The following is a 16,451-nucleotide window of genomic DNA, read 5'->3' on the forward strand; positions in this document are numbered from 1 at the left end:
AATACTTCACACAATCATACGACAGAACAAATGAGAAATATCATGTGAAGTCTTTGTCTACTCCAGGTACATTGTCTCAAATATGGTATGGATTTTGGATCACCAACTAACTCCTTCCTTCACACTGGCGTCAATAAAACAGCTAATGTCGCTCCCCTGAAAACAGCTGAGAATATTGTAATCAGAATGTCCTCAGCAGTGGAACAAATTGTTTTGTGTCCAGAGGATAGGGAGGACCAAGGATAGACACATCTTACAGTGCTACAATGGATTTGGGTTTTATGTGTGCACAATGCTTGCTGACTCTGTCCTCTGGGATCAGCCCAAAATGTCCTCTTTATTTCACATGCTTACTCTATTTCAGGGGCTGCGACCAAGGGAAAATATCTGACTTTTTTCAAAATTCCATTTGATTTGATATGATTTTTTGCATACCAGATTTGAGACACTGTACCTACATTTTCATGAATAATGATTTCTAGCTTAAAGTATTTGAAGGCATTTGCTTTCTGAGAATAGTTGTGAAAATCAACCAGCTTATTGCTCAATTGAACATATCTCCTCATTCAATTGCTTCCATAACTTCCATCACCAGAGTGCGGGGTCCAGTCATGATAATGTTGCTGACTGTTTTGTAGTCCAAATTCATAACATGCCTGCTGTTCACAGAGACAACAAACTGTCTGACCTGAAGGAAAACAGAAGATAGATGTTAAAATTGTGTCCATATTAATACAGAATGTATGTCAGCTCTCAAGATGCAATACTAAGTTATTTCCGCCTCCTTTCTTCATTCAGCTTGTAACTGAACCCCCACATCAGCCCACCTATTGCAATGACTGACAGGCAGATAAATAGCATCTGAAATATGCTAGACATGAGAACAAAACATCACAGTTCCTTTTACATAACATCTGACCGAACAGGGTATTAACCAATCAGATTGGGGCATTGTATAATGATCACCCCAAGTTCTAAACAAAAGGATGTTTCTGACTCCAGGGTTGGTGGGGAATGGGGTGGAGGGTGGAGCAGGCAACAGGAGGCAGGGCATGGCAAGAAAATGTATGATTTCATTTCACTTTTTGTGTCAGCTTTGACATTGAGTCCACTATTCTCACTTACACTTGCTTGTTTGAACCTGTGTCATGTCAGGAAGGCTCTCCAGTGCATTACTGCTGCTGAGTGTCTTTCTCCTGGATTAGCAGGAATATGGAAGCCAGTTTAAATAATTAAGGCTACAAGTCACGACAAGATCGAGTGTCCACTGACGTCTTGTCACCTGCCTGCCCCCACTCCTCCCCCTGCATCTAAAAGCTGATAGTTGTGTAATGGTTGTTGGTCTGCACCAACATGGTGCTGCAGCATTGGGTCAGAAGTATTGGGAGACCACCTACCTTTTCTCACAGTGTTAAATCCAAAGTCACCTGTTTCATACTTGGTTCCTTGTCATACCGATTGAGAAGGTGGTGGTGAGCTGGATTGTTGAACCACAGCCGTCTTTGGGGTATGGGACACCCACAGTGATATTAGAAATAGTTCCAGGATTTTGATCCCGAGACTGTAAAGGAACTGAGATATCACTCCAAGTCAGGGTGGTATATGGATTGGAGTGAAACTTGCAGGTGGAACCTGCAGGTGGTGGCGTTTCTCTTACCCTTGTAGGTAATAGAAATTACAGGTTTAGAAGCTACTATCAGAAGAGCCTTGTTGAGTTGCTGCAGTGTATTTTGCAGGTGGTACGCACTGCTGCCGCAATGCATCAATAGTGAAGGGAGTGACCGCTGCAGATTGTGGATGGGATGGCAGTCAAGTGGGCTACTTTGTCCTGCATAGCATTAAACTTTGAGTTGTTTTGGAGTTACACTCATCCAGGGCAAGTGGGGAGTGTTCTATCACACTCCTGACTTACACCTTGTAGGTGGTGGACAAGCTTTGGGGAGACAGAAGGTGAAGAATTCTTAGCCTTCAACTTGCTTTTTTAGCCACTATATTTATATGGCTGATCCAGTTCAGTTTCTGGTCAATGGTGATCCCTGTATGCTGATATTGAAGGATACAGCAATTATATTGCCATTTAATACTATGGGGCAATGGTTAAATTCTCACTTGTTGGACGCAGTTATTGCCAGACACATGTGTGACACAAATGGTACTATCAGTCTTGATGTTGTCCAGATCTTGTTGCTCACGGTCATAGACCTCCTCAGAACCTGAGGCATTGTGAATGCTACTGAGCATTGTAATTACTAGGAACATTTCTATTTTTGACCTTGACTCTAACTGAAAAGTTCTTTGTTTATATCCATGAACTCATCTTCCATATTATGACTAGAAATTTGATATTTCCAGTCAATATGAAGATTAAAATATCTGTGATTACTGTATTATCCATCTTCTTGCATCTCCAACTTCCTGATTTATACTCGATCCAACAATACGATAATTGTTAGTGAATTGATAAACTCTCTTTAGATTTTATCTGATGATTCTTATTTGTTTAAGTTGGAGTAAAAGTTTCAGGAGACTCCAGCTAATTTAAATTTAAAAATTATGGATTTATGTTGTTTGGAGATAGAACTCTAATTTTATGAATTTTGTATTTGTAGTTACATTCTAATATAGCACTATCAAATACCGTGTTGGATCATATATTCAAGTAAAATTTCTGATTCATTAACAAAAAATAACAAACATAAGGCTACATTTTGGAAACATTTAAACTATTTTGAGAATTATCTCCAGATGTGTGTGATCCCCAACTGTAATTCATTACCAGCTATATACCATAGTTAGCACACAAGCTTCATAAATGTTAATGTAAATATAATATCAGTTGCAATAAAATATCTGGCTATTGAAGTTATTGCTTCTGTATTTAATTGAAGTACAAGATTAAAACTCCTAGAAGATGAAGTTCCTAGAACCGCAGTAAAAAATTATACCCTCAAGGATTGATGAAGATAAAATCAAGACACTTGAAGTTTACTACAAATTCGTCCATGCCTTGGGTTACTGATAAAATCAGTGGACTGCTTAAGACTATGATCAAGATATAATTATATTAAATAGTTATTTTTGATACAGATACTGCTGAATGATTAAATGGCTTGTTAATTCTGAGCCCAGTAGCACTATGTGGTGCCCCACCAGTGCCAACCTATAACAGTTATTGACAGTGGCAAAGTATCCTTAAATCAAGGAATTTGATGGGGGGAAGGGGGAAACAGAGAGAGGACATAGTTATGGAACAGCAAAAATTTATTTGCATTTCTGCAAACCAGCACAGACATCCCATGAGAGTACAGCACAATGGAAGTCATAGTATAAATTGCAGATGCCATAATTTCTATGATGTCTCTAGACCATACTAATAGCATTGGCCACAGTATTCAGGCAATTCTGAACATTTGTTATAAAGTCCCAACATCATCCACATAGTCAGCGATGCAGTGGAACAATGCAGAATCCCCATAATGTCTCCCTTCCCTGATGTCACCTAAACATTTGCTATCCAGGAGCCATGACCTGTTAACATCATACTCAAAAATGTTGAAGTTGAAATTTGTGAATACATGAAAACAGAATCGAATCTCAAATGCAAACTATTGGTTTTAAAAAAAAGAAACCCAACAGTAACACAATTCATACAGTAGGTGGAGCAGCCGAGAGATACAGGTGCAAAAATGTGCACTGAAACAGATTATTAAACAGATGAGGTATCTTTGGAAGATAAATGAAGATCAATGATGGATTCAGTGGAGTGCAAAAGAATATTACTTTGCATTTACCATCTTTTGGAATAAAATATAATATTCTCAATATTACAGCTTGTGAAAATCTATTTGTGGGTAGCACAAGGTTTTCTATAAATATGCAATGAGTCATCAATGGTTACTACTGAAGCTGAGTCAAACATATTTTAGGGGAACCAGAGTGAAAATTTGAGGAAAAATATATTAAAAGTATAGAAAGACAGACAGCAGATTAGCACAGGCATTTATAATGAGCAAAACACAATGGGCATGATGCCCAAATAGTCTCCTGCTGACACTTCAGAGTCCACAAAATGATAACCTTGTTTTTTCTTTTCCCTTGATTTTACAGTTGACCTTCATAAGATCATAAGAATTGGAAGGGGTCAGCCATTCAGCCTGTTGAGATTGCTGTGCCATTAATTAAGATCAGATTGTGATCTCAACAAGTTTACCAAAAAAAATCTGTCCAATTCCTCAGTTTTCTGTGGAAGTAAATTCCAAAGAGTAATAACTCTCAGGGAAGAAATTTCTTCCTATTTCAATTTTAAATAACAAATCCCTGACTTTTAATTGTTCGATTCTGAAGAGGAGTTACTGGACAAAAATGTTAACACTGCTTTCTCGCCATAGATACTGCCAGACTTGCCAGATTTTTTCCAGCAATTTGTTTCTGATTCCCAGCATCAACATTCTTGGTTTTATTTTTGCCCTAGATTTATGCTCTCCATAAGACAAAAAAAATCTTCTCACCACCTACATATCAACCTCAGTACTCAGTTGGGGTGGCAGAGTTCCAAAAAGTGGACAAATCTTTTGGGAAAAATTAATCACATGGGTGACCAATCAGATGAATACTACCTCCAAATGTGGGACTGAGAGAGTTTGAAAGGACCTGCTCCTCTAATCATACAAGTTCCTTCCTCTTTCGATTTGTTGCTGATTGGTTCACTAATGAACCAACCAGCAGCAAATACGAGCGTAAGATCACTTGCAATTGGAAGAATAACAAGTAGTTAGACAAGACTGACGAGGCAAGCGGGTTGAATCTGAACTGAAGACTGTGGGGTGAGAGAGAATCTGCTGGGAGAAGTCTGGGAGTGAGGGTTAGTGAGTCTGATGGGCAAAGCTTGTGGAAGAGTATGCTGGATGAAGCCAAGGGGCAGCGTGTGGTGGGGGGAGCTGGCATCCTGGGCAAAGTGAGAGGTGGGTGCCTAAAAAGGTGGTAGGAGCAAGAAGTGATCAGTTGCAAAGGGGAGGAGAATGCATTTGTTGCGAAGGGGAAAGAGGGAGGGAAAAATGCTATGGGGATATAATGCAGCCTCTTCATTCCGAAAGTCAGTCTAATAAACCATCTCTGAAATGTAAATACATAATTAAGTAAGGAGGCCAAAACAGTAGACAGTACTCGAGGTGCGATCTTTCTAATGTCCGTAAAATTATTTGAAGACTTCTTTACTTTTATATTCCAGCCCTTCTGCAATCAAGGCTGTCATTCAATTTGCCTTCCTAATTACTTAGCTGTAAGCTCAGTGCTACCCTTTTGTGATTGATGTGTAAATACAAATCCTTCTGTACTGCAATATTCTGCAGTCTCCCATTCTTTCTGCCAAATTGGATAATCTCATATTTTCCCATGTGATACTGTAATTGTTATACCGACTCACTCAATCTATCTATAGCCGTTTGCAGACCCTTTGTAATGTCCACGCAAATTACTTTCCTGTTGACTTTTTTATCATTGGCAATGATACGTTATCGTTTTGTGGACTCTGAAATTTTCCTCAAATTTTCACTCTGGTCCCCCTAAAATATATTTGACTCAGCTTCAGTAGTAACCATTGATGACACATTGCATATTTATAGAAAACCTTGTGCTACCCACAAATGGATTTTTCACAAGCTGTAATATTGAGAATATTATATTTTATTCCAAAGGATGGTAAATGCAAAGTAATATTCTTTTGCACTCCACTGAATCCATCATTGATCTGCATTGTAGAGATCTGGCAAAAAAAATATATAATCTGATGAGGATGAAAATAAAATCTGCTTATCTTCGAAGCAGTAAATGCCAACATCAATGGTTCTGCATAGTTTTGTTGCACAATATAATTGCAATTCATGGATGCATAGAGAGATTTAAAGCAACTTAAATATTAGATATATTCACAATTACTTCATGTTGGTTGTTCTTAAAGTATCAAACTAAAAGATTTGTTTGAGTCCAGTCTTTGATCAGCTGATAGAAGCCAAGAAGAACCTTCAATGGCTACAGAGAAATGTCCATTAAAAAGAAGTAGATTTCATTTTAAAAAGTTCGAATAATTTTGATTTAAATGCAACGCAATAAAATATATACAAGCCAGAATACATGGTCACACCTTCTTTAAACAGGATGCTGAAAGCCTGGAACTAAAATACTGGTCACCTTCATTTGTCATTGCTTGGGACATGAATCTAGCTCTCTCTAGTTAATACGAGGCTAAAACAGGTTTGCCTTTGACATTATTCTGTAAGTCCATTATTCAAAGAACCAATAAATAAATCAAAAGCGGTTTCTGAAATACTTCAAGACACCACATCACGCTTGTTTTAATTTTAGGGCAATTTCTTTTTATCTTCAAAAAAGAGTATTCTCAGATTGGTTAAAACTACCTTGGTTCTTTCATACCCCAATTTAAACGTTAAACAGTTTCTTAATGGCCAGTACTGCACAAAGAATATCAATGAGACAATCAATGGAGGAAATCAAATTATACCTTATACAGCATTCACATATTCACAGCTAAATGTGAAAATCTGGAAGTTTCTGTCCAGTTTGCTGCAATACTCAGTAGCAGCAGCGTGGATTATCCACAAGATGCATTGCAGAAATTTGCCAAAAATCCATAGATACCACCTTACAAACCCATTATCACTTCCACCTAGAAGGACAAGGGCAGCAGATACACTTGCAAGTTGCCATCCAAGACATGCAACATCCTGCCTTGGAAATATATTGTTGTTCCTTCATTGTGGCTGAGTCAAAATGCTGGAGTCAAAAGCCTTCTCTAACGACTTTGTGGGTTTACCTACAGGAGATGGCCTGCAGCAGTTTAAGACAGCTCACCATAACCTTTTCAAGGGCAACTGAGGACAGGCAATAAATACCATATGAGTGATACCATTTCCCATAAGTGAATAAACAAAAATGACTGCCCAGCTCCTCCATGAGTTGCATTAGTCCCTTATTGATACATTCAGCATCAAATCAATGGACATATGTGAAACAGGAGCACATTTGCACAAAACATATAAGGAAAGGCCAGGAACAGATGCCATCAGGACTAAGTGAACTCTTAACTGTGCATTAAGTCTAATCAGTGAAAAACAATGGCTGATGAGCCTGTCCACTAGTTGGGAAACCGGTACCAATGCCTTCTGGCCATTTCCATATGACATTCAAACAGACAGCTACCATCAGGGTTTCCCACTCTATTATGTGCAACTCCCCTCACTAGATGGATTTCCTATCTCTGCAAGCTGCTAGCCAATCAAAGAATGACATCTCCTGAGGAACAGTTGGGTCACTGAGAGTGAGGGTCATTGCTCATACTGTGGGAATTCCAGGGTACTGTGATATCTTGGAAATTCAGGTTGAAAGTGGCTGGAGTGGGATTGCCAGGACCAGTCAGGGATGAAGATTCCTGTGGGTCCCACCCTTGCTGTTGGCAGGTCTCTGGACAGTACAGCTGTTTAGGTGGAACTCAACCAACAGGCCACATCTTCAAATACACTGAAAATTTTCTGCAAAGTATTTGAATTTACAGTGACTACCTCAAAAGGAATACTGCAACAGGATTACATGTTTTAAGACTTATTATGATGAAAACTAAATGCAAGGTTGACTAAACATCATCTAGTAGGCGCCTAGAAATCTAAACTACAGAAAACATGATACTTATTATTGTCTTAGAGCGATCATTAACCCTACATCGACAAATACTGCGCACACTGAACACACTAATCTGCACAGTTCACAAAAAGTTCCAACTTCCAACAGATTCCTATCTGCACCCCACCTCCCGACTTCATCAAGTTGTAATGTTTAGTTAGCATCATCAAAAGAGCTTCCCTCTGTTTTCAAACCAACTGCTATCAGTGAGATTGACTCTGGCATTTTCTGTTTCTGGCTTCATCACAGCAAATCTTCTATAGTCCTTAGATTGCCATGGGATATCTCATTAACCAGAGTTAGTGTTGCTTCTCATATCCTATCTGGTGACATAGAATATCAGCACATTCCCCTTTGCTGACAACACTATCTTTTTAAAATTCATTTACAGGATGTGGGCATCATTGGCTAAGCCAGAATTTATTGCCGTCTCTAACTACACAGAGGGCAGTTCACAATCAACCAGGTTGCTGTGGATCTGGAATTACATGTAAGCCAGACCAGTTAAGGATGGCCGATTTTCTTCTCTGAAAGGCATTCATGAACCAGGTGGGTTTTTCCAACAATTAATGCATGTTTCATAGTCATCATCAGACTGTTGATTCCAGATTTTTAATTGATTCTAAATTACATCATCTGCCATGGTGGGATTTGAACCCAAGTTGCTCAATCATTATTGGGATCACTGAATTAATAGACTAGCGCTAATACCACATTGCCTCCCCAACCTCTCATCTTTCTGAGAGTCCTTCTCTTTCTGTCCCAGAAACAATTAATGTTTATCCACAGTCTATTCACAGCTCTTGCTTTCTTTTTAGAGGTGTGAAATATAAGTATATTTTGATACCCTCTGCTGTGCCCCTCTTATCTTCACGGTAACCCAGTGGCTCAGTAGTTAGCACTGCTGCTTAACATTGCCAGGGACCCAGATTCAATTCTCCACCTCAGGCAACTGACTGTGTGGAGTTTGCACATTCTCCCTGTGTCTATGTGGGTTTCCTCTGAGTGCTCCGGTTTCCTCCCGTAGTCCAAAGATGTGCAGGTTAGGTGAATTGGCCATGCTAAATTGCCCGTAGTGTTAGTTAAGGGGTAAATGTGGGGGTATGGGTGGGTTCCACTTCGGCAGGTCGATGTGGACTTATTGGGCCGAAGGGCCTGTTTCCACACTGGGTAGAGTAGAAACCATAGTAAATCACATGATCCTTTTAATTTTTTCTTTGCACCTTGAATTAGAGACAATCCAAATATATATATCAGTTTTGTAAAACTTTGCATCTGTAACATGCCTGTCAGTGTTCAGTGTTTTTTGCCCATGTGATGTAACTATGCTTGCTGTTGGTTGGATGTCAACTATGGGAGGATGACACCCTTAAATTGCCACTTTTTGATCTCAATTTGTCACTGGGCAGGAAGGCTGTCCTCAAAACTTTCCACCCTGATCTTAAATTGTGGGAGTCAAGGCGGTATTGGGGACTCCACACGACTCAATCCCACTCCATTATACTATCCTTCTCCTGCCTCCAGAAGGAGCATTAATTTTGACACAACCTCTCTGATGTTGAGAATTGACTTTACATATGTGAAGTCTCCTTCCTTGGATATTTAATTATTGCTGTATATGTTTTTAAACTTCTCTCTCCATCTCTTATATCTTTCTATTTCAATCCTACTTTCCTTTTGCTGACATTGTTCTTGCTTCAACAATATATTAAATATTCTAACCTATACTTCCTAGTTTATGTTTCAGTGATTATTATTTAATGTGACTGGTTGAAGAACCCTGTCCACAAATGCTATTGTTATCCATGAAAAGCACGTTGTTGCTCAGAGGTTTATGAAATATTTGCAGGCATCCAGTAGTTCAGTGACTGGCAAGCACCTTCATCACTGACCTTAATATCCAGGCCAATGCCCATAGGTTCATCTTTATAAATTGAACAGGGTAAATCAACGTTTATGAACCCAAAATTGGATATGGAACATGACTGGTAATGTTTAGCTGTCTTAAACAAATTGTTAGAGTGCTATGCAATCTGAAACAAATCCAATTTTCCTTCCAGTACTGGAATGTTACAATATTGTTATTCATAAGTATTGCCAAAAAAAACATGTTGTCAAAGCTATTTGTTTTGAACTCATCAGGACATTTTGCAAGAGTATAAATTCTCAGGGAAACTAGTACTTATATACAACATGAGAAGACAGTGCTGACTGGTTGATAATTAAGCTGTGGTAGAGGCAGTGCCACGATACATCAATTAACACTGCATAAAAATTAACAGCTAGGATTTGTTCAATTTTAAACTAGGCAAGTTGACTTTAATTGATCTAAGTTGATTTTAGATCCTGATGCCCTTTCAAAAGAATGCATGTGCATAGTCTGATGTCACCTTCTGCTCCTGTACTAAACGGTTTTTCAGTTTATTTTTCCATATTACATTTTATTCCAGTCAAAATATTAAAATTGATTTACATGTTCACTTTTGCATTTTTAAATTATGTGCCTACTCTCTTTACCGCAAGATGTAAAATTCCTCCTAATCTATGATTCTGTGGACACTAGTTATTCATTGCTAAATAATAGCTACTTACTTGACTACAAGAACTGCAAGAGTCATAATCCTTAGGAGGAAAGAAAATTGGGGTTAAAGCCATTTATTAATGCACTCAATAGAACTCAGTTTATGTCCACTTCAGCTATGGAATGCCAAACTGATTTGACTTAATATTAGCAAACAGAGAGCCATGCAAACCACAAGCAGATTTATGGTACTTGTTCCAGCTGCATTTTTGTTGGCATTCCTTTCAATAGCTACACCAAGTGTTTCTAACCTGTCTAGCAAAATGGATAAGTACTATGTCAGTACGAATGAGTCCAAATAAACAGAAGTTTTAAAATCAGAATACGTGGCAAGATGCCAATTCTGGGTGCTGTGCAGTTTTATTCGGACTGTAATGAGACATGGGCATTACTGGCTCAGCCAGCATTTATTTCCAGTCTATAATTATCCTTGAGAAGGTGATGGTAAGCTGTAGTCCAGGTGGTGTAGGTATACCCACAATGCAGTTAAGAATGGAATTCCAGGATATTGACACAGTGACAGTGAAGGATTGATGATACAGCTAAAAATCAAATGGTGTTTCGCTGGAAGGGGATGAGGAATATGCAAGTAATTGTACTTCCATGTATCAACTGTCTCTGACTTTCTATACACCTGAGGTCACAGGTATGGAAGATGCTATCTAAGGAGCCTTAATGAGTTGCTGCAGTACATATTACTGACTTGTCAACGGAAGGGGGAATGAATATTTAAAGGGTGGTTGACAGATGGACTATCTTGTCTTGGATGGTATCATATTTCCTGATTGTTATACTAACTGCATGATCCAGGGAAATGGAGAATATTCCCTTGATTCAGTAAGTGAGTAAACAATAATAGGTAATATAGAATTCGGGTATAGCTAAAAGAAATACACTTTGTCAAAGCATATAATCTTGCCTTCATCAGGATATTTCATAAAAATACAAATTCAAAGCCAACATTTATACAGCATGAGAGGACAATTCTGATCCTTTGGCAAGTAAGATTAGACTTACAGTGTGGAAACAGGCCCTTCGGCCCAACAAGTCCACACCGACCCGCCGAAGCGCAACCCACCCATACCCCTACATTTACCCCTTACCTAACACTACGGGCAATTTAGCTTGGCCAATTCACCTGACCCGCACATCTTTGTGACTGTGGGAGGAAACCGGAGCACCCGGAGGAAACCCACGCAGACACGGGGAGAACGTGCAAACTCCACACAGTCAGTCGCCTGAGTCGGGAATTGAACCCGGGTCTACAGGCGCTGTGAGGCAGCAGTGCTAACCACTGTGCCACCGTGCCGCCCACAAAAGAACATAAGAAAAACAAAGAAATAGGCTGTTCAGCCCCTCAAGCCTGTCCCACCATTCATTAGAAAAGTAGCTGATCTGCCCCAGACCTTAACTGATTACTGGAGATATTACCAGGATCTAAAATCAACTTAGATCAATTAAAGTCAACTTGCCTAGTTTAAAATTGAACAAATCCTAGCTGTTAATTTTTATGCAGTGTTAATTGATGTATCGTGGAACTGCCTCTACCACAGCTTAATTATCAACCAGTCATGGTAATTGTCAATCATTAATACTGATTGACAATTCCCACCAGGCAAGTTGACTTTGATAGGCATTGCCCTGCAAATTAAACCAACAGAGGACTGTCACCTTTTATTGTTGAGTTGAAACAGGTGTTTCCTGTCTGCAAATTTATTAGTGAGAGTAGTATGTGCAACCATTTATTTGGAGATAGGTTTTGAGTCACAAAAAGTCTGGATTTGAGCTTTCTGTCTCGTTAGTGGTGGTATCAATTCCATTTTTTACATTGGAGATCAATTGGATTCTCCAGATGCTACATCTATAGAATGGCAAGTTTCCCAAAGAACGAGGAAAGCATGTTACTTTAATCTACCTATTCCATTGATTATTACAAATCACATTGCTACGTGTTTTCTACTGATCAATGACACTATTGTGCAACTGGATGGTCATTTCTCTAGCAATTGGCAATATACATACTATCAAACACAATATATTGCATCTCCCATCACTAAGCCACCGTGCCGCACCTAATAGTGGACTTGAGTGGTAATATTAGACGAACTCACTTTTGTCTCTTTGTGGGATCCTTAACTGGAATGCAACTCCATTCATTTGGAGACTGGAAAAGACAGCTTCCTCCAAACTGGAACGTCAAGCCTCTTTATTAGCACTTGTGGAGGACAAGAAAAAATAAAGCTCTGATATCTGTAACTGAAGCTTCCTCTGTAGAGGTTTCTAAAGCTGTCATATAGTTTGATGACCAGCAACATAGTGTACAGTAGAATTGGGAAAGCAGAATATCACAAACATGCCATGAAGCATTTGCACTCCCAACATCTTACTTCACATTCTATAGCTTCCGTTCACATGCTATACAAAGTTTCCTCCTCTTCTACACGGTTGAAGATTCATGCATTTGCCGCCAACTTCTCCAGGCTGCTATCCTCACTCAAAAGTTGGAATTATTTTCATTGCAGTGAAACCCAGATGCTTAATGCTCAGCAGACTTGTTCTTGGGATGATCCTGTGAAGAGGGATTGTGCAAACAGGAACTGTACTCTCCAGAGTTTCTAACTGAAATTTAGAAAATACTCGAAGGGATAGGCAAGGCAGATGTAGGTAAGATGCTTCCTCTGGTTGTGGTTTCTAAAACAGGGGACACATTTTTTAAAAAATGGGGATGCCACTGAGGTTCAATGTGAAATAAATTATTCCCTATTACACAAGGCTGTGGAAGCTCAATCTTTGAGTATGTTTAAGGAAGATATTGATAAATTTCTGATTACCAGTGGGTATACAGGATTATCAGAATGGGCGGGCAAAATATATTAAAGTTTTTGCTCAGTCATAATTACAGTAAATGGTGGAGCAGGCACGATGGACTGAATGGCTTAGCCCTGTTCTAACCTAGAATAGGTGTTTTCAGATATACTTACACTCGTGGGCAGCACGGTGGCACAGTGGTTAGCACTGCTGCCTCACAGCGCCGGAGACCTGGGTTCAATTCCTGACTCAGGCGACTGACTGTGTGGAGTTTGCACGTTCTCCCCGTGTCTGCGTGGGTTTCCTCTGGGTGCTCCGGTTTCCTCCCACAGTCCAAAGATGTGCGGGTCAGGTGAATTGGCCATGCTAAATTGCCCGTAGTGTTAGGTAGGGGTATGGGTGGGTTGCACTTCGGCGGGTTGGTGTGGACTTGTTGGGCCGAAGGGCCTGTTTCCACACTGTTAATCTAATCTTGACAATTATAAGTGATAGGAGAAGTAGGATTTTCATCCCCTCAGGCCAGACTTATTATTCTATAAGATCATGGTTTATCTGTCCCAGGCTTCAACTTCTCATAACCCTCGACTCGGATACTTTAAAACATCTATCACCTTTCTCTTTCACTGTGCTTACACTGATCTAGCCACCATAGTTTTCTGGAATGAGAGAATTATAGATATTCAGTACCCTCAGAGAAGAAATTACTTCACATGCCGGTTTTAAATGAATTTATATTGCGTGACTATGTCTCTTAATTTGAGATTCCCCCAATAATAGGTACATCACCTGAACATCCACCCAGTCAAGCCTCAACACAATCATATACATTTCAATGTCAAGTCAAATTCTGTATCCCAGGAATCCTAGGTGAATTATTTTTTAACCAAATTTGGATTCATTACACTATGTCCCTTCTCCAAGTCATTAATATAGAGAATAAATAATTGAAGCCCTAGGAAGGATCCCTTTGGCATTTCATTAGTTCCATCATGGTGGCTCACTGGTTAGCATTGCTACCTCACAACGCCAAGGACCCGGGTTCAATTCCAGCCTTGGGCGACTGTCTATGTGGAGTTTGCACATTCTCCCCATGTCTGTTTGGGTTTCCTCCCACAGTCCAAAGATGGGCAGGTCAGGTGAACAGGCCATGTGAAATTGCCCATAGTGTCAGGTGTAAGTATAAGGAAATGGGTGGGTTACTGTTCAAAGGATTGGTGTGGACTTGTTGGGCCGAAGGGCCTGTTTCCACACTGTAGGAATCTAATCTAATCATTTTTCCAACTTGAAAAAAGACCCATTAATCCTAATGTTCTATCTTATGTGTGGTAATCAATCTTCAATCCGTGCTAATAGGTTACCCCCAATACCACGAGCTCCTAGCTTGTACAATAACCTTTCTGTGGCACCTTATCGAATGCCTTCTGGAAATCTTAAAACATTGCATCTGTCAATTCCTTTTTTTTAAATCTGCTTAGTATATCCTCAAAGAACTCGAATAAATTTGTTAAACATGATTTCCCTTTCACAAAACCATGTTGATTGACTTTATTAAGCTTTTCTAAATATCCTGCTATTTCATCCTTAATAAGGGACTCTTTCTGAATTCAATGAGTTCTGGAATATTTTACCCAATGCCTTAACTAAACCTGCAATCACTCTCTTTAAAACTCTTGGAAGTAGACATTGAATCCTGGTTCCTTATCTGCCTTCAATCCCATTCATTTCAATTATCTGTTGCTGGTTCCTAAAAAATCCTAATCCTCTGGCCTACCATAATTTTTAGCTACTATGCATATCCTAGGTTTTGATTGGACATTCTCATTGACCACCATTGTTAATCATAGTTGGTTAACACTTCTTATCGAGCACTTCTTTTTGATCAGAATAAATCTTTGCTTAGTATTATGAAGTATCTGCTTAAATTTCAGCCACTGCTCATGCACTGATTTTCCCCTTAGTCTAGTTCCCCAGCCAGTTTAAGACAACTCTTTTTTTCATGTCTCTGTGATTGCCCTTATTTAAGTAGAGGACATTGGTTTGACAAAGCTTAAAAATGTGTTGCTGGAAAAGCGCAGGTCAGGCAGCATCAAAGGAGAAGGAGAATTGACGTTTCGGGTATAAGCCCTTCTTCAGGAATGAGGGTGTGCCAAGCAGGCTAAGATAAAAGGTAGGGGGGAGGGAGGTTTGACACCACACTTTCTCTTCTGCAAACTGATTTTGAAATTCTACCATGTTGTGATTGCTATCCTCGAGAAGATCGTTAACTATGAAATCTCTTAATAATAAAATGTTACTAGGTCTGAAATACCCTGTTCCCAAATAGGTTGCACTTGTATGTTCTAAAATAAATCCCTAGTGCATTTCACAAATTTGTCTTCCATGCTACACTTGTCCACCTGATTTGTCCAATCAATATGCAGATGAAAATCACCCATGATAATTGTAATGCCTTTCTTACACACCTCCACAATTTCCTGATTTATACTTTGCACTACATGAGGCAACGCTTCAGGAACTATAAATAACTCCCATCCATGACTTATTCTTTATTTCCACACAATCTGATTCTACATCACAATCTATTGCATCTAGGTCACCACTCAACAGCACAAGATGCCTTCTTTTATTAACAGTGTTACCACCCCTTTTCATTTTTGCCTATTCTTCTAGAAAATTGAATAGCTTGAGTAAGAACTAAATACTGGTCATCCTGTAACCACACCTCTGTAATACCATGTCATACTCATTTACTTCTATTTGTGCTATCAACTCATCTATCTTGTTATAAATGCTGCGAGCATTCAGATAAAGAGTTTTAGGTTATGACTCTTTACATTATTACTCTTTCTGGTTCTAATTAGATTAGACTTACAGTGTGGAAACAGGCCCTTCGGCCCAACAAGTCCACACCGACCCGCCGAAGCGCAACCCACCCATACCCCTACATTTACCCCTTACCTAACACTACGGACAATTTAGCTTGGCCAATTCACCTGACCCGCACATCTTTGGACTGTGGGAGGAAACCGGAGCACCCGGAGGAAACCCACGCAGACACGGGGAGAACGTGCAAACTCCACACAGTCAGTCGCCTGAGTCGGGAATTGAACCCGGGTCTACAGGCGCTGTGAGGCAGCAGTGCTAACCACTGTGCCACTGTGCCGCCCAGAGTTCTGCACTGTTCTGGTTAGGTTTTCTGCTCCTTTGTGTCACACTTGGATTATCATTCACCACTTCGCTGTACTGCATCTTTTGTATTTCCTTGTTTCTACTTGATTTTTAAATTTCCTTTCAATTGAACATTCCCACCAATTCGTTAGCTTAAACTCCTACCTATAATCCTAGTTTCAAATGAAGTCTGTACCAATGG

At 39.5% G+C, this 16,451-nt stretch overlaps 1 protein-coding gene across 3 annotated transcripts in view; it reads right to left on the minus strand.

Moving 5' to 3' along the window:
- The window catches only part of LOC132822746 (DEP domain-containing mTOR-interacting protein-like), a 79,188-nt gene continuing 62,737 nt past the window's right edge, over positions 1-16,451 (minus strand). For all 3 annotated transcript variants that reach the window (XM_060836045.1, XM_060836044.1, XM_060836043.1), the window contains one exon: positions 1-688. In XM_060836045.1, coding sequence (XP_060692028.1) covers positions 567-688 — 122 coding nt within the window. In that variant the 3' untranslated portion in view covers positions 1-566. The remainder of the gene's footprint in view (positions 689-16,451) is intronic.

Source organism: Hemiscyllium ocellatum, chromosome 15, assembly GCF_020745735.1.
Source record: "Hemiscyllium ocellatum isolate sHemOce1 chromosome 15, sHemOce1.pat.X.cur, whole genome shotgun sequence".
Classification (NCBI taxonomy): Eukaryota; Metazoa; Chordata; class Chondrichthyes; order Orectolobiformes; family Hemiscylliidae; genus Hemiscyllium; species Hemiscyllium ocellatum.